The sequence below is a fragment of the Piliocolobus tephrosceles genome, chromosome 17 (genome assembly GCF_002776525.5).
Source record: "Piliocolobus tephrosceles isolate RC106 chromosome 17, ASM277652v3, whole genome shotgun sequence".
Lineage (NCBI taxonomy): Eukaryota > Metazoa > Chordata > Mammalia > Primates > Cercopithecidae > Piliocolobus > Piliocolobus tephrosceles.
Genome location: NC_045450.1, coordinates 46,338,766 through 46,360,503, shown reverse-complemented (window position 1 = coordinate 46,360,503; position 21,738 = coordinate 46,338,766). Strand labels below are relative to the sequence as shown.

General features: G+C 33.6%; 1 protein-coding gene across 1 annotated transcript in view; it reads left to right on the top strand.

Annotated features, from left to right (window-relative positions):
• Positions 1-21,738, top strand: part of CDH8 (cadherin 8) — a 382,964-nt gene that overhangs the window by 306,520 nt on the left and 54,706 nt on the right. The window contains exons 12-13 of the mRNA XM_023209860.1: positions 1,956-2,077; positions 15,144-15,261. Of these exons, the coding sequence (XP_023065628.1) occupies positions 1,956-2,077; positions 15,144-15,261 (240 nt within the window). The remainder of the gene's footprint in view (positions 1-1,955; positions 2,078-15,143; positions 15,262-21,738) is intronic.

Sequence of the window (21,738 nt, the reverse complement as noted above, 5' to 3'; positions counted from 1 at the left end):
ATAATATTTTAAGTGTCAGGTTTACATCTTATGTATGGGGATTCCATTAGCTACTTCATAGATTTTTTTGTGCAGATTGAATGAAATATGATTATGTGAAATATTTTGCATCATGAATAGTAAACATTCAATATACATGGTGCTGTTGATGTGGAAAATTGCAAAAGGCAAAGGCTAGAATACCTTTGAATGTGTGTCCAATACTGTATGAGACACTTTTAATTTTTTCTCACATAACATTTGTAATAATTCTATAACCAAAGTTCCTGAGTTTCAGTTTTTTTAGGAAAAGAAATTGAGTTTAAATTACTTGCTCAGAGTCACACAAGTAGTAGAAGGGAAAGCTGGGGCTCCAAATGCGCATGTTTAACACAAAACACTATGCTCCTTTTTACTCGCCAAGACATGCTACTTAGCTAATGGTCAGACTGGGAAATGGAAGTAAATATTTAAATATATAACCATACCTTATTTAAATTATAAACTTCGTAGAGTTTTGTTGAATAGACAAAGGATAAAATATGAGTTCCTTGTCTTAGAGTCATATGTTAAACTTCTATTTAGATTCTTCCTTCTATCAAAACTAGGAAAGTGCACGTTTCCTCCCTAAATGAAGAATAAACAAGTTCATTATACACACACACACACACACACACACACACACATATATATATCTCCAGTGAGACATTTCAGGCCATCACCTTGATTTTTGGGAAGTGAAGTCAAGTTCCCTTAATTTCTCGGGATAGTATTCAGCCACTTGTAGTTAACCAAATTAGAATATTGGAGAGTTGTCATGGCACTCAACTACATTCAAATCTTGTAGCAGAGCCAGCAGGGCAAACCAACTGTAAATCTGTAGCATAGCTATAGCTATTTGGTGTATGCTTTAGGAGTACTTTTGTCTTTAACCAAAAAAACGAGTATTTTAGAGCTTCAAATGTAATCAATTGTCAAAAAGAGGAGTTTGATATATCAAATGCAAGTCTGTTTGTCAATATTCAAAGCCAAATATTTTTCCCCTCTCCACTTGCTTATAAATATTCAGTACCACAGAAACACAAATAAATAATTGGCCATCTCCAGTGCATTCTGTATAATTTATAACAGATCAAAAGATTATTACACGGTACAGTCAAAGTCAAACTATATTTCATATATTGCAAGTGAAAATCGTAACATGGCCCAAGTCAGCAATGTATTAATGGACTAGATCTCCTTCTATGTGTATGTGTGTATATATAATTTTAAAAAATAAGGATTTGGGGATTAAGGATTTTGTATTGAGTTCTCTGCTATTGGAATTGACCTGGAAAGATTAGAAGATTATTGTTCATTTACATTGACAAAAATCTTCATGAAAATGACAATATTAAAATGACTTGGGATCATCTTATCCAAAAATATTCCAGGGTCAATTTTAATGAAAAATGCAATTCATAAAATATATGATACTTCATCTTTAATCTTATCTCTTTTATCATTGTTAAGGACCACTTCTCAACAAGAGATTTGGTTCTGGCCTTTTGCTAGGTTTTAAGTGTTCATCTCTATTATACAGCCAGTCAAGCAAGTAATAGCTTAAAATGGGTTATGTTCTACTCAAGAAAAAAAGAGATACATTTTTGTTGTATACAACACTTTTCTTTTAAAGAATGTATTTTATCACTAAAATAAAGCTTGCTTTATCAAAGAAACCTCTTTTAATTTATTCAGATATGGTCTTCATCAAGCTAAACTCCAGCAAATGGTGTTTGAAATAACAATTTATGCTTTTTTTTAAAGCAGTCAAGCACTTGCTATTTTTCTTACTTGGTCAGACTCTGTAATCACCATGTTGAAAACATCCTAATTAAGGGAAGTTGGAAACAGACCCACATGCTTTCAAGAGAAAGTTGAGTTGCACGTTAAAATGAAATACCCTCAATGCTGATGTTATTTTTTCCTTCCCATAGGGAACCACAGTCAGATATCACGAGTACCTGTTGCTATTAAAGTGCTGGATGTCAATGACAACGCCCCTGAATTCGCATCCGAATATGAGGCATTTTTATGTGAAAATGGAAAACCCGGCCAAGTAAATATCTCCATGTTGTTAATGCTGAATATGTTTGTATACAACTGTCTCATATTTGATTAACCTGCATTATATTGTGCATTTGCATCATTTATGATCTGCAAAGTCTCAGGCAAGAAACACATCCAAATGGGAACAGAGAGGGAATTTTTTTTCTCCATCAGATGTTATTTCTCTTCCTACTTATGACCAAATTGGCTCCTAAAGTGGAACAACCTGCTGTGCCACGAACCCAGAGCCAAATCACTGTCTTAAAATATCTTGGGATATGGATGATAGCAGGGGATGTCTTAGAGTGATGGGGGCTGAATTTTTACTTTCAAATGACAAGAAGCAAGGTAAAACCTCATGGAGAGGAGACATTTGTTTCATAGCAAACATATGAATAACAAATAACAGTGAAACCCAAGAAGACCAGTGGTTTATAGAAAGTTGTAGGAAGTGAATATTGAAATCTGTATATATGTATATACATTTAGATCAGCATAAGATGAACAACACGCGTTTTAGATGTGTGTATTAGTAGAACATTTTTTGTGCCTCATATAGCATAGATGGGGAAATGAAAACTGAAAAAAGAAACATAAAGAAATCGAGAGAGAGGGAGAAGGAAAGGGAGAGGGAGAGGGAACCGGAATGGGAGTGGGAGGGAGGGAGGGAGAAAGTGAGGAAAAGAGTTAAACAAAATGAACAGAAACAAATATCTGCTATACTCTGAATGTCAAAATGGAAATAGCCTATGTAAAGTTCTGCAAAACCATAAATGTAACAGATTTATTTGAACAAGGTACCAAAGTACTGTATGTTTAAGAAATTTATCATTTTTCAACTTCCTAATTTATTTCTGGATGGTGACATTTTAATTTAAATAAACAGCAGCTGACGGTATGACACTGGAGTTGTTAATCCAACTATTCTTGTGCCTCATGTGGGTGTTAGGAATTATACTTACTATTTGCTAAGCAGCTTACCTGACAAGAGTCAGATTTTTTCCCCTGAAGAAAGGACTAGCACTGTAGCCATATGCTTTTATTATAAATGATCAATTTGTTACCCTCCTATAAAACATTGGGCATTTCCCCATAGACTACTCCCATGTATCTGGAGGATTAGCATCGTTTCCATCTACCAGAATAAGACCCCCCCCCCCCAACACACACACGTTAAAGCTAAAATTCTAATAATAAAACTGATTAACTTTTAAACATCTAGACAAGATCTCATCAAAGCATTCAGCTTTAGGAGAGATATATGTTTATTTTTATAACATTCTAACATTAGCTTAAATGTTTCCTAATTTTATTATGTGGAATTACCCCCGTCAATCACACGTTTTGAGCATCTTCATTTGTGATCCTTTGAGAAGGGAGTGTGTATGTGTTTTTGTATACACATATATCAGTAAATATCATTTACCTAAATTGGTAGATTGAGTTGTCAGAGAGAGTTTGATCAAAATATGTCAGGTTGTTTCAATGATATGGTTATTGTGTGGACCAGATCATTGCTGAGATAATGTAGCCAAATCATAGACTGATAAGCTAGACTTTTTCAGTCACATAGAGTCTGTAAAATACTTCAGAATTTAAATAAAACTCCATTGATCATGCAAACCTTATCACGTAAGTTCAAGGAGTCAATGACATTGATATTTCAAAAACTCAACATTGGCTTCACTTGTGTTATTGACAAGCATGCTTCTTGGATCTTTGGGAATTTGTAGGTTTGCCCTGTGGATTTTTACTGTTTTCAAAGTTTTGATGATTTCTCAGTCATTCTTCTTAACTTCAGAAAAAAATGCATTGTTTTCTCATCTTTCCTATGCAAAACCAAAATAAAAAATTGATTCTTTGTTTTATGATTTTTGCAAATCACAATGAATGACTCTTTGTCTGAAGAACCGCTTATGTTTTGTGTATGTGTGCTACACCATCTTATCCTCTAATGATCTGTTTAGGCATATTTATTAGAGTTCATTAGTTACATGAAAGGATCAGATCTTTGATGGCTTAGCAACATTTTTGGACATATGGCTGACTGATGTACATGCTGTTGTTGAAACAACTTTCTTGAACTCTTTGAATCCTTTGTGCTAGTCAGAATTCAGGTTTTATTCCTTACATCACTTCTAAGTCACATCTAATGCTCAATGATCTAATTTTTATATTTAACATTTACCAAAATTTGTATTTGTTATTCACACAAGTGTTTACTTATAGAAATTCAACAAAGATATACTTTCAATCATCTCTCATAATACCACACAAATGACTGACTCACTATGGAACTAAAATATTCCTTAGCAGATGATCACATGCTCATGAAAAATAAATGTCAAAAACCGAATGAGCCATTAAATTCATAGTTTTCTCAATATTCTTAAACAATTTATGTCTGCTTTACAACAGCCTCAGAAAAACTGCAGGTGACATTCAAATGTCTTGTTTGGCTGGAAGGTGTGGATTTAAGGCTAAACTCAGGGGATCAGCTTCTTAGGAGATAGTGTAGCTGGAAATTATTAGCAGTAATCAAGGAAGGATAAGCCATTAACAAAAATCCAGGCTGTATAAACTGTCTGGACTGAGAGGACCTATGTAAACAGGTTTTTGAAAGGGCTCGTAAAATGAAAATGAGTATCAACATGAGCATAGAGAATTCTGTTATGCTTTATATTTTTTCCACTGAATTGAACTCATCTAAACACAGAATGAAAAAGAAGAAGAAAAAGAGGGAGGTTACTTTCTCTTGTCTAGGCAGTTATCTCCGGTTCATGATACATCTGAGCTAAAATAGGTCTAGATTCACTTTGAAAGTAGAATTGGAAATCATATTTGCTCCTTCCACCTTCTCATGATTCTGAAGTTAAAGGTGACCTTCCCTTGAATTTGTTCTCTCAAAAGTGTAAGCACAACCTCAATAGGGAGTAATTGTTCACAGTCCATTACACAAAATCCACCTGAATCACGTTTGATTAGAATCCTTTTAAATAATCCCTCTGTTGCATAATTAAATGTTAATATATGTTATCATTGCTAATTATGTATATTTTTTGAAAAATCTGATAGTTTCAGGTAATTTGTTTTAAGTCAAAAGACTTAAGATGGTATACACCTTTCGACTCTAATTCAGTGGTGACATGATATAGTCATTTGCCGATTACTTGGCTCCCAGTTTAACGGGAAGGTTAAATAGGATATTCTTCACTTACTCCTCTCTAATGTCCATGGCAAAAATGGGAATGTGTGTTGAGATTCCAAAATCAGAAAGCCAAATATATGTCTGACAGTTTGTGTGTCTGATAGGGTGATGGGTTTCTGTCAGTCAGTAAATACTCACTGAACACGAACTATGTTCCAGGACTGGGCTAGGTACTGAAAATATAGCAGTATACCACACCCCCAAAATCAGCCTTTTTTTTTACCTTCATGGAATTTTCTCTCTGGCAAACATTTAATTAAACTTATAAATGATAGAATTGCAGAAAATGTTTCAAATCTTCTGGACAGGTGGGATGCTGAAGGGAGAAGGGGAAATGGAGCTATCTCAATGAAAAGACCTCTTAATATAGGACAAGTTTCACCAGAGACAGAAAACATCTATCAAGTACTGAAAAGGAGACAGCTGGGGATAAACCAGAGTCTTTCTGAAGAGAATGGTAATCTGGCTGGACGAGTGGAGGAACAGGTAACAAATGTGGAGAAATCAGTATCTTCCTTCAATACACTTGACAACCCCACACTCAGAACCAAACGCGAAGGAAAAATATAGAACTTCAGTGATCAGTGTTGGCCAGAGGACCTTCCATAACTGTGTTCTAACTCTTACCTCCTTACTAGGATCTTACTTGGATTTTATTTCAGATATTAACCTCTTGGTTACCATATACAGAATTAGGGTGACTTTCTGTGGATGATCTATCAGTGCAGGGACTGAATTGAATATTTTCTTCTGAGGCATGAAGCAAGGTGTTTTGTTCAGTCTCAGAAAATATTCATTGTTTGAGAGGTGATGGGCAGTTTCAGTTATTCTTCAGGAAAGAATTTCTGTAACGGTAAATAAATCTAGTGGAGTATAATTTGAGCTTCGTCACTATCATACAAGTTACTGTGTGGTGTAAAGTAATTATATCTGAGTTAAAAAAGAGAAACAAAAATATTTTGGTTTCTCTTCATCTCATCTTTCTGTCTCTGACCAACATTGCAGAAATATAAAGTTTGTTTATTATGGGAATATCAAAGTTCAAATAAAAAGATAGTCACTCATACTTCTGGATGATATATATCTAGCCAATGCTTGACACGTAACAGATATTCACAAAATCTTAGAATCATGGTTCTAAATAATTTCATTCAGCAATGACAGATACTTCAAAAAGTAATTTCTTAGATATTATCACTTGTTCCACTCATAAACACACAGTATGCATGCTAACCTCTTCAGATGAAAAATTCCTCATTAATTTATTGGACAATATTTATTACCCATCTGCAAGATGCTAATTGTTGTAATACAATCTGAAGAAACAATGTGAAAGGGTCAAAAATTATTTTTTCTTAGAAATTTAGTGAAGAAGAGATTCTGTGAAAAGAATAGAATGAATAAATAAAATAATTTAAAATTTTAAAAACTGGCTTGAAATAAATATTCAAGCAACTAGACAGAGAGGAACAATGAAAACTCAGGGACCTACTTTATGTAGTATTGTCAAATAAAGTTACTTTTGAAATGAGTGTTGTTTATGGTGAAACTGGAAAAAAAAGAGAAAGAGCTGGGCATGAAGGCAGTCTTCTAGCCAACAGAATAGGCATGTGCAAATATCCTGAAGGGTCAATGACCCTTCAGAGTGGAAGGGTCATTGAGTGGAAGATGCTTGTGACTAGCATGTAATAAGCAAAAATGAGATTGAACATAAAGAGTTTTATGCTTGAATAAAATACACATATGCACACACATGATTAAGCAGGAAGCACAGTTAGGAAGCTGTAACTGCAAAAGATAATGGTAGCCAGGTCTAAGGTGGTGGCTATGGAGATGCAAGTAATTGAGAAAGCTTATTGCTTACATAAGTGGAAAGTGTACATACACATCTAACGTATAATCAGCATTCCTTCTCTGGGAGCTTGGTGTTAGCACCACATTTTATAGATACAAAAGCTGAGGCTGAAAAAGACTATGAGTTTTACTTAAGACTTACCATGAAAAGTGGCAAAAATTAATTTTAAAGTCTGCTCTTAAAAGTGCCAGAGTCCCCGAGATTTCTAGGATGCACAATGCTCTCCAAGGAAGCAGCACTTTGAAATTCTATGTCTGTGTGACACACCTCTTATAAAATAATCATGAGAACTTGAGTCTGATCAAGAGTGAGCATTTTTTCCAAAGAAAACAATACATTCCTGTGACAAATGACGTTCTTACTCAAAAGCATTTCATCAAACCTTAAATGAAAAGAAATAAAGCTTAATAAGAGAAGTAAAGATAATTATCCCTTGATAAACACTAGCAATGAATGGGTTTGGTACTTTTTTTGGTCTAGTTTCTGTGAGTCTTTTTCTAATAAATGTGGAACAATAAAATGAAATTACAGCACTTTATAACATTCATGAAATAATAAATATAGGAGATTTAATTTTAGCTTTCCTGCCAGCAGGCATCTTTCATAATCTATCTGCATACACAAGAGGGAGACAGGATTGATTTTAAAACAGATGAAACCGATAGTCTGCACAAAATGCATAAAATACCATTTTCACTTTATTTTGGGTGGAGTAAGGTGATGGTAAATTAATGGAATGCATAAAACAACATTTGAAGAAACCACATGTAGCAAAACACATTTCAAGGAGTCATTAACAAAAGTATGATTTTTGGAGCACAAGTTTGGCAGAAAAGCAAAGCAAAAGTGAATATATATATATATATATTTGAAGGGTTTGGACTTGAACAATCTAAATGTGAATCAGATCTTTCATATTTACTAGTTTTATGATGCTGAACCATAATCTCTGTTAGTTTAAACCCTAAGATCTTCAGAATAACTAGATAGATATTGGTATATAGATATGCAAATACATACTAAATAAATACTTGTAATTTTCAGTGGTATTTATTTGAACCAGTCTTGTGGTTTAAAAAGCAAAAAAACACTTTATTCTTATTATATTTGTTGGGTTTTATTGTTGTTGTTATATGTTTATGAGACGGCTTAAAGCAACACACTATACATGATTCCTAAATTGGTCAATATAATAGACAAATCTATTGCTCTAATATTGGAATAACTATTCCTCTGATAATTTACAAGTACTTTATTTGTCAAAGGTGAAAGAAGGACCCATACTTCACTCCTCCCCATGTGAATCTGTGGGTTAAATTTAAAAAAAATTCACTGGAATCATCATATAGAAGCACATTCTATCTCAATCTTTCAAAGACTCACCTGCAGTTCTGTAGGTGTTGACTGGGTCTCTTGCATGGTTACAAATTTCACGTTTTATCCTGGCCCCTAATTTAATTGAGATTGATTATCTACAGAGAAAATGGTATAAAAGATTGTTTAAAGTCTTGGACTATTACAGACTGATATATTTTCATCATATTTTCAACCTACAGAATATTGGATAAGAATTAGGATGGGAGCCAGGTAGGAAACCTGGATACACTTGTTTCCATTTGCACATAAAAGCCATGATGATGAGCAGGTTTTTTAAAGAAAGTCAAATTGACTCTAGGTGGTAAGAGATTTTAAGCCTAGGCTTTGTGTTTGTGAGTTTGTGACGATTTATAAATTGGATACAATCTGGTGCCAGAGGATCTGAGATAATATTGGGAAGACAGAGAAGCTAATGCTAACAGTGCTATAACCATTAAGCTAGGTAGACCCATACCTTCACACAGAGGCTTTTGAAAAAGCCTTCCAATCTTTTAAAGACTCAAATGGAGTTTTAGAGGATAGCATTATTCAAAGTGAGTTTTTCATAGAAACTTGTGCTGTAGCATGGCAATATATGATGTGGTTTGATTTGTGTGTATGCGCGTTCGCGCGCGCGCGTGTGTGTGTGTGTATTACCTAGTAAGATTGGGAGACATTAAATTAGACAAAATTAAACATGATCTTCTGTTTGTTTTGTTTTACTACAAGTTTCTCTTGCATTTAGAAATACATATGAATCCCCAAGAAAATTATATGGTATTTCGAGTTTGCCAAGGATAGTTGACTATAAAATCTTTCAGATTTCCTTCAGAGAAAATTATAAATTTGTGGGAGATGGGACCCAGTTGGAAAAATCTTGCTCTGGGAAGATAAACAATGGAACATATTTTCAATATGGGAATTACTATTTATAATCTTAAGGAAGTATCAGGAGACATTACCACAAAGTAATAGAGTAAGGGTGAAGAAGAGATAAGATTGAAAAGGGAGTTGATTCTTCTAAGCTGTGTGGTAAACTGTGAATTTTATCCTACTAATGAAAATGAACTATAGATTTTTAAATCAGGGTAAGAGATGGAGTGGTTTGTATTTAATATTGATAATTTCATTAGCGTACAAAATACACATCAGATATACAGAGTCCACCAAAAGAATGCAAGAGGCAGAAAAAAACTGGAAAATCCAAACTTTGTCTAGATACATTCTTCTGGAATCCTAACGTTGTATTGCTTGACTTCAATTTAGTTTCAATAATGGTAAAGTGAATGAAAAATCCAACACTGAAAAAAATGTTGGAAGTTCTACAATGCATTTATGAAGGCAGAGTCCCAAATTCTGCCCAGAGGACTGAGGACTTCATTTAGTGTGTCAATAAGATTAGAATCTCATCTACTTCCTTCTGCCATATTTCCTGTAGGTCAGACCTGCAAGCTACATGCTCTAAATGGCCACCTAATAAATTTTAAGGCAAAGATGTTTCAGGCCAAAAACACAAACAAACAAAAATGGTGAGCTCGGAAAACATGTTGAATGGGTAGGGAATAAAAATCTTGGTAGTGACTGGAATGCCATGTAAATTATCAAAAATATCCAGACAATATGTTTTGATTAGATATGAACTGTGAATATATCTGTACTACATTATACAGTTTTGAAATAATTAGGTTATTGTGTCGATTTTGATAAAATTTCTTAATTACCTATATTCCCCCCTTTCAATTAATCATCATTGTTATAACTTGATTTGTCTTGCATGCTTAATTTCTATTTTTAAGCACCGTTCTTTAAGGCTCTTCATGTATTTTGTTTTGCTTTATTCAGTTATGGACATCACTGATAATTTGATAAAGGCTATAACCTTTCCCCTCCTAAATGTGCATATGTAAATAATTTCATACTATTTCAAGTTGAGGAATGACAGCCATATAAAGCTCTTTCGCGGATCATTCCTTTCTTTCCCAAGTTGAAAACTACTCTAAGAGATAGATGTTAATATTTCAGGAAAGTTAATGTGATCACTAGAAATAAAGTGGCAATAATAATAGCATTAATAGAAAGCCACACATTATGCTGTTCCTTCTTCCTTGACTGTAACTTCCCTTCCTTTCCTTCACCCCCTATCACCTTACAATTCACATTACTATAGAAGGATTTCGAGAAAAGGGAAACTAAGTTTTACCTGAGAAAGTGACAGTGTGCTTCAATTGAAGTTGCCACGCTGTTTATTATTGCTCGATCTTTCTAGAGATAGACAAATATTCGAGAAACCTTGTAAAACATTCCAAAAGTTACAACAGAATAGGATTTTCTCACCTTGTCCATACATATAAAGAACTATTTCTTTTAAATGTCCACTTGGGTGTGCATTTGACTGGTCAGAATCAATCAAGAACCTTCAGGCTGCTAAAGCAAAGCAAAGCAAGCAAGGGTGGATGGGACACGCTTACACATACTCCAAAGTATTGAAGGTCTAAGCCCCAATTTAATAGAAATACATATATAGAAATTATAAATATCTACAAGTTTTGAAGCGGCCTGACATATTGGGGACAACGGATGCAGAGAATTTGTAACTAGGCTTATCTGGGATCAGACATTTTATACACACACACACAGATACACATGTACATACACACGTATGTGTGTATATATACATATGTAATATATACTCTATATAATTTGAATATATATAATATATTGGATGTATCGCAGTGCCGATACGTTTCTTAGTACTTCCTTCTCAAGGTATTGTGAGGATAAATGATGCTGCAAAAATGTACTTGCCATCGCTTATTTATTATTCATCAATTACTTCATTTAGCCAATAGTTATTAAATAATTGCCATGTGCCACCTGTTATTCTAATAGCAGTGAGGGGTAAAATCTTATATATGACTACTCCTCACACATAAGATCATATTGATAAATAGTATCTACAGGAACTCACAGAAGAGGTTCTAATAGATCCTATGATACAGTTATGCTTGTTAACAGATCAGATCATGAAATATGTATTTCTTTCTGACTGACATTTCAAAATATAATAATGGTAGTGATATTCTGCAACTATAAAATATTTTTGAGTTAATGTAAAATAGTCCAAAATAAAGTTTAATATACTCCGTTAAAAACAATCTAATTTAGATTTAGAATTTTTGATAAACAGTGAAAGATTTTTAAGGATCAGAATTAAACTATAGCACACAATGGTTTTCTAGTTTCATGTCTTGGAATGTTTATTTAATTTCAAATCTGTAGTCTCAAGAAATAGAACAGAGTTTGCTCCTATCAAAATCCAAGAATGGTTCTGGAATTCATTTCCTTATTCCAACATCTCAGGTACACTTTGTTTTCTCTAATAAAGACATATATTTTGCTTTCTGCTTTCCTTAACATTGAAAATATTTCAACAATAAATTATGAAACATTAGATTTTTCAGTTGCATACTAACTTCATTGGTAGAAGGGAAAATATTTAAGCTTAACGTTAGATGCATATTTCTAAGTATTTATGACTGCTCCAGAAATTTTTATATTATTCCCATGAAATGAAATTACTTGAAAAATCAGCTGAGGTCATGGTAGCTCACAGTGGACCCTACTTGGTCTCCAACCTGCCTCTGTGGAGGTACACTTCTTTGAACAAATCTATTCTTTTTCTTTTACTGTTTAAAGCTAAGTACATTCAGAAGTTATTTCATCAATGAAAACTTTAGCCTCATTAGTACGGATATCTTAATGCATTTTAATAGTGTAAAGTCCTTCAAGTGACCTACTTGGCTTCTACTTTTAGATAAAATGCCAAAGCAGGAGCTATCTGTATTGAAGTGTCAAATGTGGTTTAACCAAAAATCTTAATCATAACCAGTTTATGGGATATTTGGAAGAAAATGTAATAATTCATTTCAGCCACCTTCTCCCCAACATATAATGCACTGAACTTGACATGAGCTTGACAATATAAAGCCTCTTAATGAATTATGAGGAGAGAACTGTGAACATGAATCTTTTCCATTGGCTGAAAACAGTGGTTCTCATACTTGTGTATACACCAGAATTACCCAGAAGGCTGTTTGAAATACCGATTGCTGAGTTATAATCTGAGACTTTTTTGATCAATAGTTCTAGTGGCTCAATAAATTGCTTATCTGAGTTCCTGGCTAATATAAGTGGTGGAAAAATATATTAAATTCTGGTGTGATGTTTAGACCAAACTTCTGAGATGTGGTGTGGCAGGTAGTTATGCTCCTGTGCTACAGGTAAGCTATATTATTGCATCTTTTGTTTTGGTCATGGTGGCTTAGCCAATCAAATGACTCTCCTGTAGATGCAACAGCAGGTATGAGCCATTTTCAAGTAGATTACTTGAAAATAGTGTGAATGGTATTAATTATGGGAACTTTATCCACCAAGTATACTGCAGGAAAGCATTTAATTATGACTTATCTCTGCTTGAGAAAACCAAGACATCTTCTCTTCATTTGCCCTTATTCTTCATATGCACTCACACACTTCAGGAGTTACATCTTCAATGGTTGCACCTGGGGCTAGAAGTCCTATAGAGAGAAGTCTGGGTAAATGGAGAAGGAGTTGCTACATTTGCTCACAAGCAATGTTTTTCCCTCTCTTCTTTATAATTGCCTGAAAGAAGGCTCTTGTCAAAGATAGTCATTCCCTTGACTTTTTAACATGAAAATCCAGCACAGCTGTTCTGAGGTGAAGTGGTCAAACTCATACTTTTCTGTTAAGTATTTTTACTTGCAGGCTGTCCAAAGGAGTTATCCATGTTTCAAATCTAGTCCCCTTGTACTTTAATTCATGTTGATTTTTTATGAAAGAAGTACCCTAGGGCTTCTCTCTACACTTAAATGTCAAGGCAAATATGCTATGTGTTTAGGCACAGTAAATATAATTGCATTCTTCTTTAATCTGATCATACTGGATCATTAAGTAACAGAGTCATTACATTTATAAAGATTTATCAAAGTGCCAGGTCATCAATACATAGCAATGGCCCTAGTTAATACAATAATAATAATGATGATGATGACTAATATTTTACTGAACATTTACTAGAAACCAGACACTGTCAAAAGATTTATATGAATTTAAATTCATAATCAAAACAAATCTCTGAGAACAGATGGTCTTTGCATTTGTATTTCTGGCATACAAGAAAATAAAGTTTCAGAGACTTCAGTAACTCCTTCAGTGTCACACAGTGAGCCACAAATAGAGCTGTGACTTTTATCTTACCTGGGAAGCTTAACTCCAGAGTCCTTTCTCTTGACGACTATCTCACTGTCTTAATCATGAGTTATATTTTAAATTATTTTATGTTATTTTGTCACTTAAGCTAAATATAATCATAATTATTTATAAGACATTATAACTAGACAACAAAGTCCTTAACAAAAATCAAACACAAAGTAAGATTATGTTCCATTTTAAAAACGGAGACCTAGAAATTGAGAAAAGTATTTTATTTTTGCCTCAAGTAAATTGAATGAATTGCCTATCATATAACGTGTGCTTGATACAATGCAAAGACCCATAGCTGCTGAAAGTTCTGAAATTGTGGTTCTTACACTTGAGTGGTAAGTTACAAAGCAAAGATGACCCCTTCTCAAAATGAAGTAATTGATTTCTTTTCTCTTTAACAAAATCTTGAAGTTCAGTGGGACATAATTGTTCCCACAGACACAATAGCATTGGCATCATTATTATATCCTCGAAATATCATAAACCTGAGAACATTTCACTGTCAACTACTTTTTATGGTAAATCTATTATCACAATAGGAGTATACATTCAAATTTTTCCTACATTAGCTCTTGTCCAACTTGTCACATTGAACTAGCAATATCACAGCATCATAAATACAAGTTATTAAAGTAATTATCTGACATCCCAAGAAACAACTTTAGCATTAAGTTAATGTAGCTTTGCAAATGAAACAAGCACATTCAATAGGCACCAATTCCAAGTACCTCTATCTATCCAAACATTTCTCTGCACCGTGGTAATTCTAATCCCTATAATTTATTCATCTCAGGATACACTCCAAAGCATTGTTTGCATGTGTTATCCACTAGCTTTAGAAAACATTATTCATTATTGCGAGGAAACAGAAGCAACTCATCAGAGAGGTTTGTTGCAGTGATGTTTGTGCTGAGGAACACTATTTGGCAAACACTTATGACCGGATGAGTAAAAGAGTTGTGAGGATTCAAGATTTAAGCCATTTAGCTCAAAGATCCTCCCAAGAACCACACTACAATCACTGTAACAATTCCAAATCTCATTCTAGATGCCCGTAAATACTCAAATTGGAAAGAAACCTGTAATTGCCCAGTGGATATTTCAAATACACTTAACTTTGCTATTTCAAGCCACAGACACCAAATGGACACAAAGGTAATGCTCTTAATTTTCATCAACTTATCAAAGCTGAGGTTTTAAAGTAATGGATTTTTCTCCTTATTCTTGGCACAAACCATCCACAACAATTCAGAAAGCTGAAAAAGAGACTTTGAGTCAAAGTATCAGACCACAAAAAGAATGTCACTAAGCTTTTACCAATGGTAGGAGCCTCTGGAATCATCAGAAATGCTGACGTGAAGTTTTATGTTTCAGGTCATTCAAACAGTTAGTGCCATGGACAAAGATGATCCCAAAAACGGACATTATTTCTTATACAGTCTCCTTCCAGAAATGGTCAACAATCCGAATTTCACCATCAAGAAAAATGAAGGTAAATATATTAGCTTTCTACGCAGAGTACAATATAAATTGGAAAATAGGATGCAATTTCATAACATAACTGAAAATATCATTAAAATAATTTTTGTTCACCCGTGAGTACTTGAAATTCAGCTTATCAGCGTAATGGCATGGTAATTACCTTAGTTTCTAATTTTCAATACTTAAACAAGAGATAAGAAATTTGTTAATGTAAAAAGTTAATTTTTTTCCCAGGAAATACCTCAATCACCTTACTTTAAAAAATGAAGAGTAAAATTTAACCCTTGTGAAAGCTTCCAGGTATTTTGAGATTCTGAGATATCCCTAAGAGGGGGAATTGGCTTACACTTTGCAATTGTTAAGTTTTAATTGACTGTTTACCACGTCTTTAGGGAAAGCTATTCTAATTTTGCCTAGTTTGTGGGTACACATTAAAGGTATTTGTTTTAAGCCTGTACCAACTTTAACAGTAACAATTAGTTCAGAAAATCCTTTTTGAAGGACATTTCTTATCAGTATTATTTTGGAGCTAATATGAACTGATTTATTGTTAAGTCTTTCACTCACTGAGCACATTTAATCCATTTCATTAGATTTTCTGAGGACCAACCTTGGATTACTGTTTTCTTTAACTATGTTATTTATTATATGTGAAAGCCATATATTATTGTTTAAAGTCTATCTCATTTGGAAATTTTTGTTTCCTAAGCTGCTATATATTTAAAAAAATTATAAAACTTGATTTTTGTTCAAATGTATTTAAGTCTTGGTTGTAGCGGTTTTAGAATGATTAGCAAAATATAAGCAATGTCTCAGGCTCATTTTTGGCTTTACTGCAGGGATCTGTTTAGGTCTCTCAATGGTCTGTATGCAAGCTATACTCAGAAGAGTAAAATTTGATTCAAGATATCTGTTTGTATTGTTTGCAATATTCTATTTAAAGAGATAGTGAATCTTGATAAAATTTCCTTTATGAAATAAAATAACATTTTATGGCTAAATATATTATGGCCTTGCCTTTTAACAAAATGCTACATAGTTCCTTGGGGATGCTTTGATAAATGTGGATGAATCACAAAAAGGAAATGACAGTCGTTATATAGATATTACTAATTTAACTGACTTCCACCATTATAAAAACTAAGGAGACAAAACCCTTTCTGTCTCCTCAATAATGGAGTATTCATTTGTTAGCTACCCTTGATGAGAAACTGTAATCCAAGTACATTGTCTTTGTTTCTTTATTAGCATCACCAATATTTTTTAATGGAAATCATATGAATATTTCTAACACAAAGCCTCCTTAGAAACCCCAAACTGAGCTGGAAGTCTGTGCGTAAGTGTGGTCCATGTTTATTCTGATTATGAACTAGTAAGTATCAGGCATTGTTTTTGCATATAAAATGCACAGCATTTAAAGTTCTCCATGAAGAAGTTACTTCCCATTCCAAATATTCTGAGATCCTTAGTGTTTCCTGTAAATTTTGTAACTTCAAGACACGCTTGTTATAAGTGTGGTCCTAGAAGGCATCACATAAGGTATTGGGTGAATGGGAAGATATTATTGGGTACCAGGGAAAGTCTAATTTTGACACATATTTATTATGCCCTAATATTTTTAAAGAAGATATTTAATTCTACAATGAATGAATTATATGTGTTTTCTTAAATTTTGGAAATTAGTAGAAAGTAAAAGTTTAAATACTTAGAATACCTCATTCTGCTTCATCACACATTATAATAAACCCTGTAATAGGATATTTAATGTCATGTCATTATCTGTTTTATTTTGATACTGGAAAATAGAAGTTAAAATTATGAGAAGTTAAAATTACAGGTTTTTCATATCATTTTGTTTTGTAATTTTTTTTAAAGATGTCAGTTATTATTGAAAAATGACTTGAAACAGAAAGAGTACTCCATACATCATGATTGTTTATTTTAGACTGTGTTTATTTGTTTTACAAAGAGTGACCACGTAATTTATTGTTTCTACTGGGACACGTTTTAAAGTGAGAGGGGTTGCTGCTTATATTTATGTCTGAAAAACACCATAAACCAGGACTGCCTTACGGAAAGTAGGACTTCTGTTCACTGTGATTTTGGATTTAGGATCCAAATATTCAACATCTCCTTCACAAAATAAATCATGAAACCACAGGTTTGAAATAGATATATAAAGTTTATATTCTGTGTTCCTCTTCCTAGATCAGAAATTCATGAGTTTTGCTTCATAGACCACTACTTATTTGGCACCTGAATAGGTACTGTAAAAACAGAAAAAAAGATCTTGTCTTAATATGTAGAAACAAAGTAATGAAAAGAAGCTGTAAAAAACATTGGAGATAGATAGATAGACACATAGATAGATCAATAGATTCATGATTGATAGATAGATAGATAGATATCTTGCATACTTACTGCAAATTAATTGTTAATGATGAGAGAACACAAAAAAGTACTAAAAAAATCAAAATACTAAATATGATTTACTTTAAAATGATGGCATATTCTATGTTGGAAACATGGAGAGATAGAATCAGATGGTATAGCCATGTTTATAGTTCTTTTTTCCTTCTTAAGATAAATTTTAAAATGGTCAGTATCTGATGCTTCTCCACTGACAGCAGTATGAGTTACAAGTTCCAGCCTACCAGAAAAATGTTAAAATGTTGAGAGAGCTAATATAATCTAATCTATAGTTGATGAATAAGTTTGTCTCCTATTTAATTTGATCTTTAAGGGAGATGATTTCAGTATTTGGCATTTTCTAAGGAACTTGCCACCATACATTTCAGTTCAAAATTATTGTAATTTTTCTTTTCTCTTATATGGATTGGTCCCAATGCAATTTCTATCAATTAATCACAATAAAAGACAAAATGAGATAGAAATGAGCTCTCTCTTGTCTCCTACACAGATGAATTATTTCACAAGTAATTCTACTAAATATATAAGAATCGTATTTCTGCCAGAATAGGAAAGCAACCTTCGGTATAAATAAAGGTAGAAGTAAAGGTCAAAAATACAGTGAACCATTTATACCACACGTTCACACCAAAAAAATCAAAGTACCTTGAATATGATCAAGATATTGGTTTCTTCCAGTTGGTTGAATTTATAAGCAGAGAATTTTGTTGACCACATTTCAGTACTCGCCTCAATTTTAATCATGGAAATGGAAAATAGCTAACAATTAAATATAGCAAGACAGGGAAGAAAAAAAGGACCTTTTAGAGATTCTAAAATATCTTGTTTGCAGGAAATTTGAGGTCTGCAGAAAACTACTCATCCTCAGCCTGAACGCTGTAGGTAAAAAATGTGATTCAAATTGCCAGAGTACCGTCTGGTGAAATGGGAGCCCTCTTGGTTTATACTGAAATTTTTCAACCATGTGTGTAGAGAAATGAGAGAAAATATAAATCTCTGCTCTCTACGGAGAGTCTATGGTAAGAAGAGAAATAGACAGTGGACCTGGATTTAGTTATAGCTTGGTTATGTTTAACCCAGCAGGAGAACCGTAGTACCTGATGATACCAGTTCGTGTTTCCTTCTTAGTACCTCCACATTGACTGAAATATTATTGATAAGAAGCTTACTTTAAATGCAAACTTTTGATAAATAATTTGAATAATGTAGATACTAACCATTACTTTGGAGTAAACATGCCTCCTGTTAGCTCATTGTCCATAACATAGTTACCTGTATAGAGTACAATTTGCACATTGTCTGATGGATTTCTGTCTCAACTGAGTGGCCTACTTCAAATGGTGTAAGTTTATTTATTTTTATTTTCTGGAAGTATCGAATACTCTTACTTTAAGCAAATCATTTTAAGCCTCAGTTTTCCCATCTGTAACACCGGGATAAAATACCTGCCTCATAGTTGTGCTGCAATGGATATGTGTGAACTAGGACTTAGACAGCAATTGGCACAATGCCTGGCACATAGAAAAATACACAACAGTAAGAGGGATGAGGTCACTTTATATGAATTCATTAATTCCTTCTCATACGATATTATATCTCCTCTGGCTTATCATTCTCAGCCAGGTCTCTTTGAAGCTTTAACTCTTCAGAATTATAAATCTTGTGCAGTAATTTTGAACATGGCTTCATCAGTAGTTGGGAAAACACTGATCCTCACTAGAACGCATTGCAAAAACATCTGCTTATGCTGTAACTGCAATGTGTTGCATTCTAAAGGGTATTAAAATAGAAAGACAAAATAAAAAAAAGGAGAAAGAGGATGAGGACCAACTATGAAAGTTTTATCACCACAGAAATAGCTGCAGGATTCCTGGATATGGTTTTGAATATGATGGATTTTTTTTTTTTTTTTAAACCTTTCTATAGCTCCATTGCCAGAAGAAAACTCAGGTTTCTCCACACTATGGTAGCTTCCAGTTGTTGGGCTCACTTTCAATTCTAGCATATAAAATTGTTCTAAATTGCCTCCAAACTTCCATCCCTCCCTGCAAACACACATACTCTGTGGAAACCATTTACATAGCTGGAAAATTACAGACAGCCTTCCTTTGCATTTTTGACTACCGTCAGTCTGTCTCAAACTTCCCTTATTGCAAAACCAAAATTTGCTGCCTGAAACTGGAAGTGGATTTTCCTGATTCTCATGCCAGTCAGAGCTGATGCTGTGTCCTCCCTCTTTTCTCCAGCTGAATCTTCAGGAATACTTTTTCTGTATTCAGGATATAGGTTTCAAGGCAGACAGAGTCATTCTGTCCGCTGCCTTAAGCCAGGTATACCTAGCCAGGCTGGATTGTACTTGAAGGACCTACCTGCTGATCTATATAGCAAGGAGTGCCAACTTGCTAAGCCAGTTGCCTTCTTTCTGGCCACCTGAGTCTTCCTTAAGTTCTGCTTTTACAAGAGGCTGCTTTGGAGCCAATAGAAGTCTTTCCTAAAAGAAACATCTCTTTCCTCAAGTGGCCTTTATAAAAACATCCATACCCTTAGCTACAGCAGAACCATTATGATTGGGTTTCCCAGGCAAGCATCCCCAAGCAACAAGCAAAAACTGTGTACTTGCATGAGTATGATAGTGAATATCTTAATATGTTTCTGATATGATTGTATTGTCTGTTCTCTGTTCTGCTCACATAGTGGACTTTTCCACAGCACAATACACAGCACCAAACGTTGACTAGCAGTGTTTTCCATATAAGTCGTGTACTATTACCCATATGAAGCATGGGACATTTCTTCAATGTTGAATCATAAAAGGTAGTGCTCAATTTGCATGAAACAGGAGGTGTGACAGACCGTAGATACGGAGAACAGCACTATGCATATATGATCCAAAAAGGCTTCTGATTCAGTAATTTATAATTTATTGTTTATGCTTCCAGCAATGTGCTGTTGATAGAAAGACATTTATGTTTCATTTTGTCGCCTAAACTGTAATTAAGGGTGATGTGCAAGCTAAGAAAAAATAGATAACAGATTTGTACTTCCAGTTTCTAAGTTGCGTATGACTGTACAGTTAGTGTCACAAGACAAGGAGATTTTCTTTGCTTGAGTAGTTTTTGTGAAACTCTTGTTATTTTGTAGTTTTCAGATTTTCATTTTCTTTTTAAAATTGTAATTTAAGAGTACCTGCAGAAGTGAACAATTTTCTTTATACATGTTGAAAATCCTAAAATTATTACTCTGGTCAGACACAGCACTGATGTTGGTATCTATTTTTCAGTGTATGTTATGGGAGACAATTTGTTCTGAGATTACTGACCACTAGGATATAATTCAGATACATAGCGTAGATTTTATAGATTTATAGTTGTGCTTGTCAAAATGCTATTCAAAAGTTTTGAATTGCATCAGACCTTTTCTGCCAATCTGCTAGCAAACATTTCCAGTCTTTACAGAGCTTTCTAATTCTGAAGAAAATAAATTGGTACCTGCTTAGTTATCTTAGTGATCTTAAAGATGCCTTTGTGCATAGAATCTTTCCTTTGAGCACTTTGCTTTCTGAGACTTTTGCCCCAAATTCTTATATAAAATAATAAAGGAAGAATATAAAGAATTACTTAGAAAAAATATTTTTCATTTAGACAGTCTTGTCCATACCACTTTGTTGTTTGTTTCATTAAATAATAATGCTATTTACTGATTTATCTTTTACTTACAAGCATAAAAATCAGTTTTGGGATTTTGTGGATATTAAACAAACATAACTGTCCTTTGGAAAGCACAACCAAATATTAAAATTGAATGTAGAAACAAAACGATCTGTCAGTCTATGCAAATTCTTTTTTTTTTGAAAAAATATTAAATGTAGTTGACAGTTATTTCAACTCATTGCAGCACAGAATTTTGCATTTTGCATTCATTTCAGCACTTTATAGATACAACATTGGGCATACGTGACATTCCATATGCTGATGTGACCTGAGTACCACCTACCAAGTGCTTCAGATCCCTCAGTTTATTAAAGAAGTAGATAGAGAAGGCAGGAGGATAATTTGGC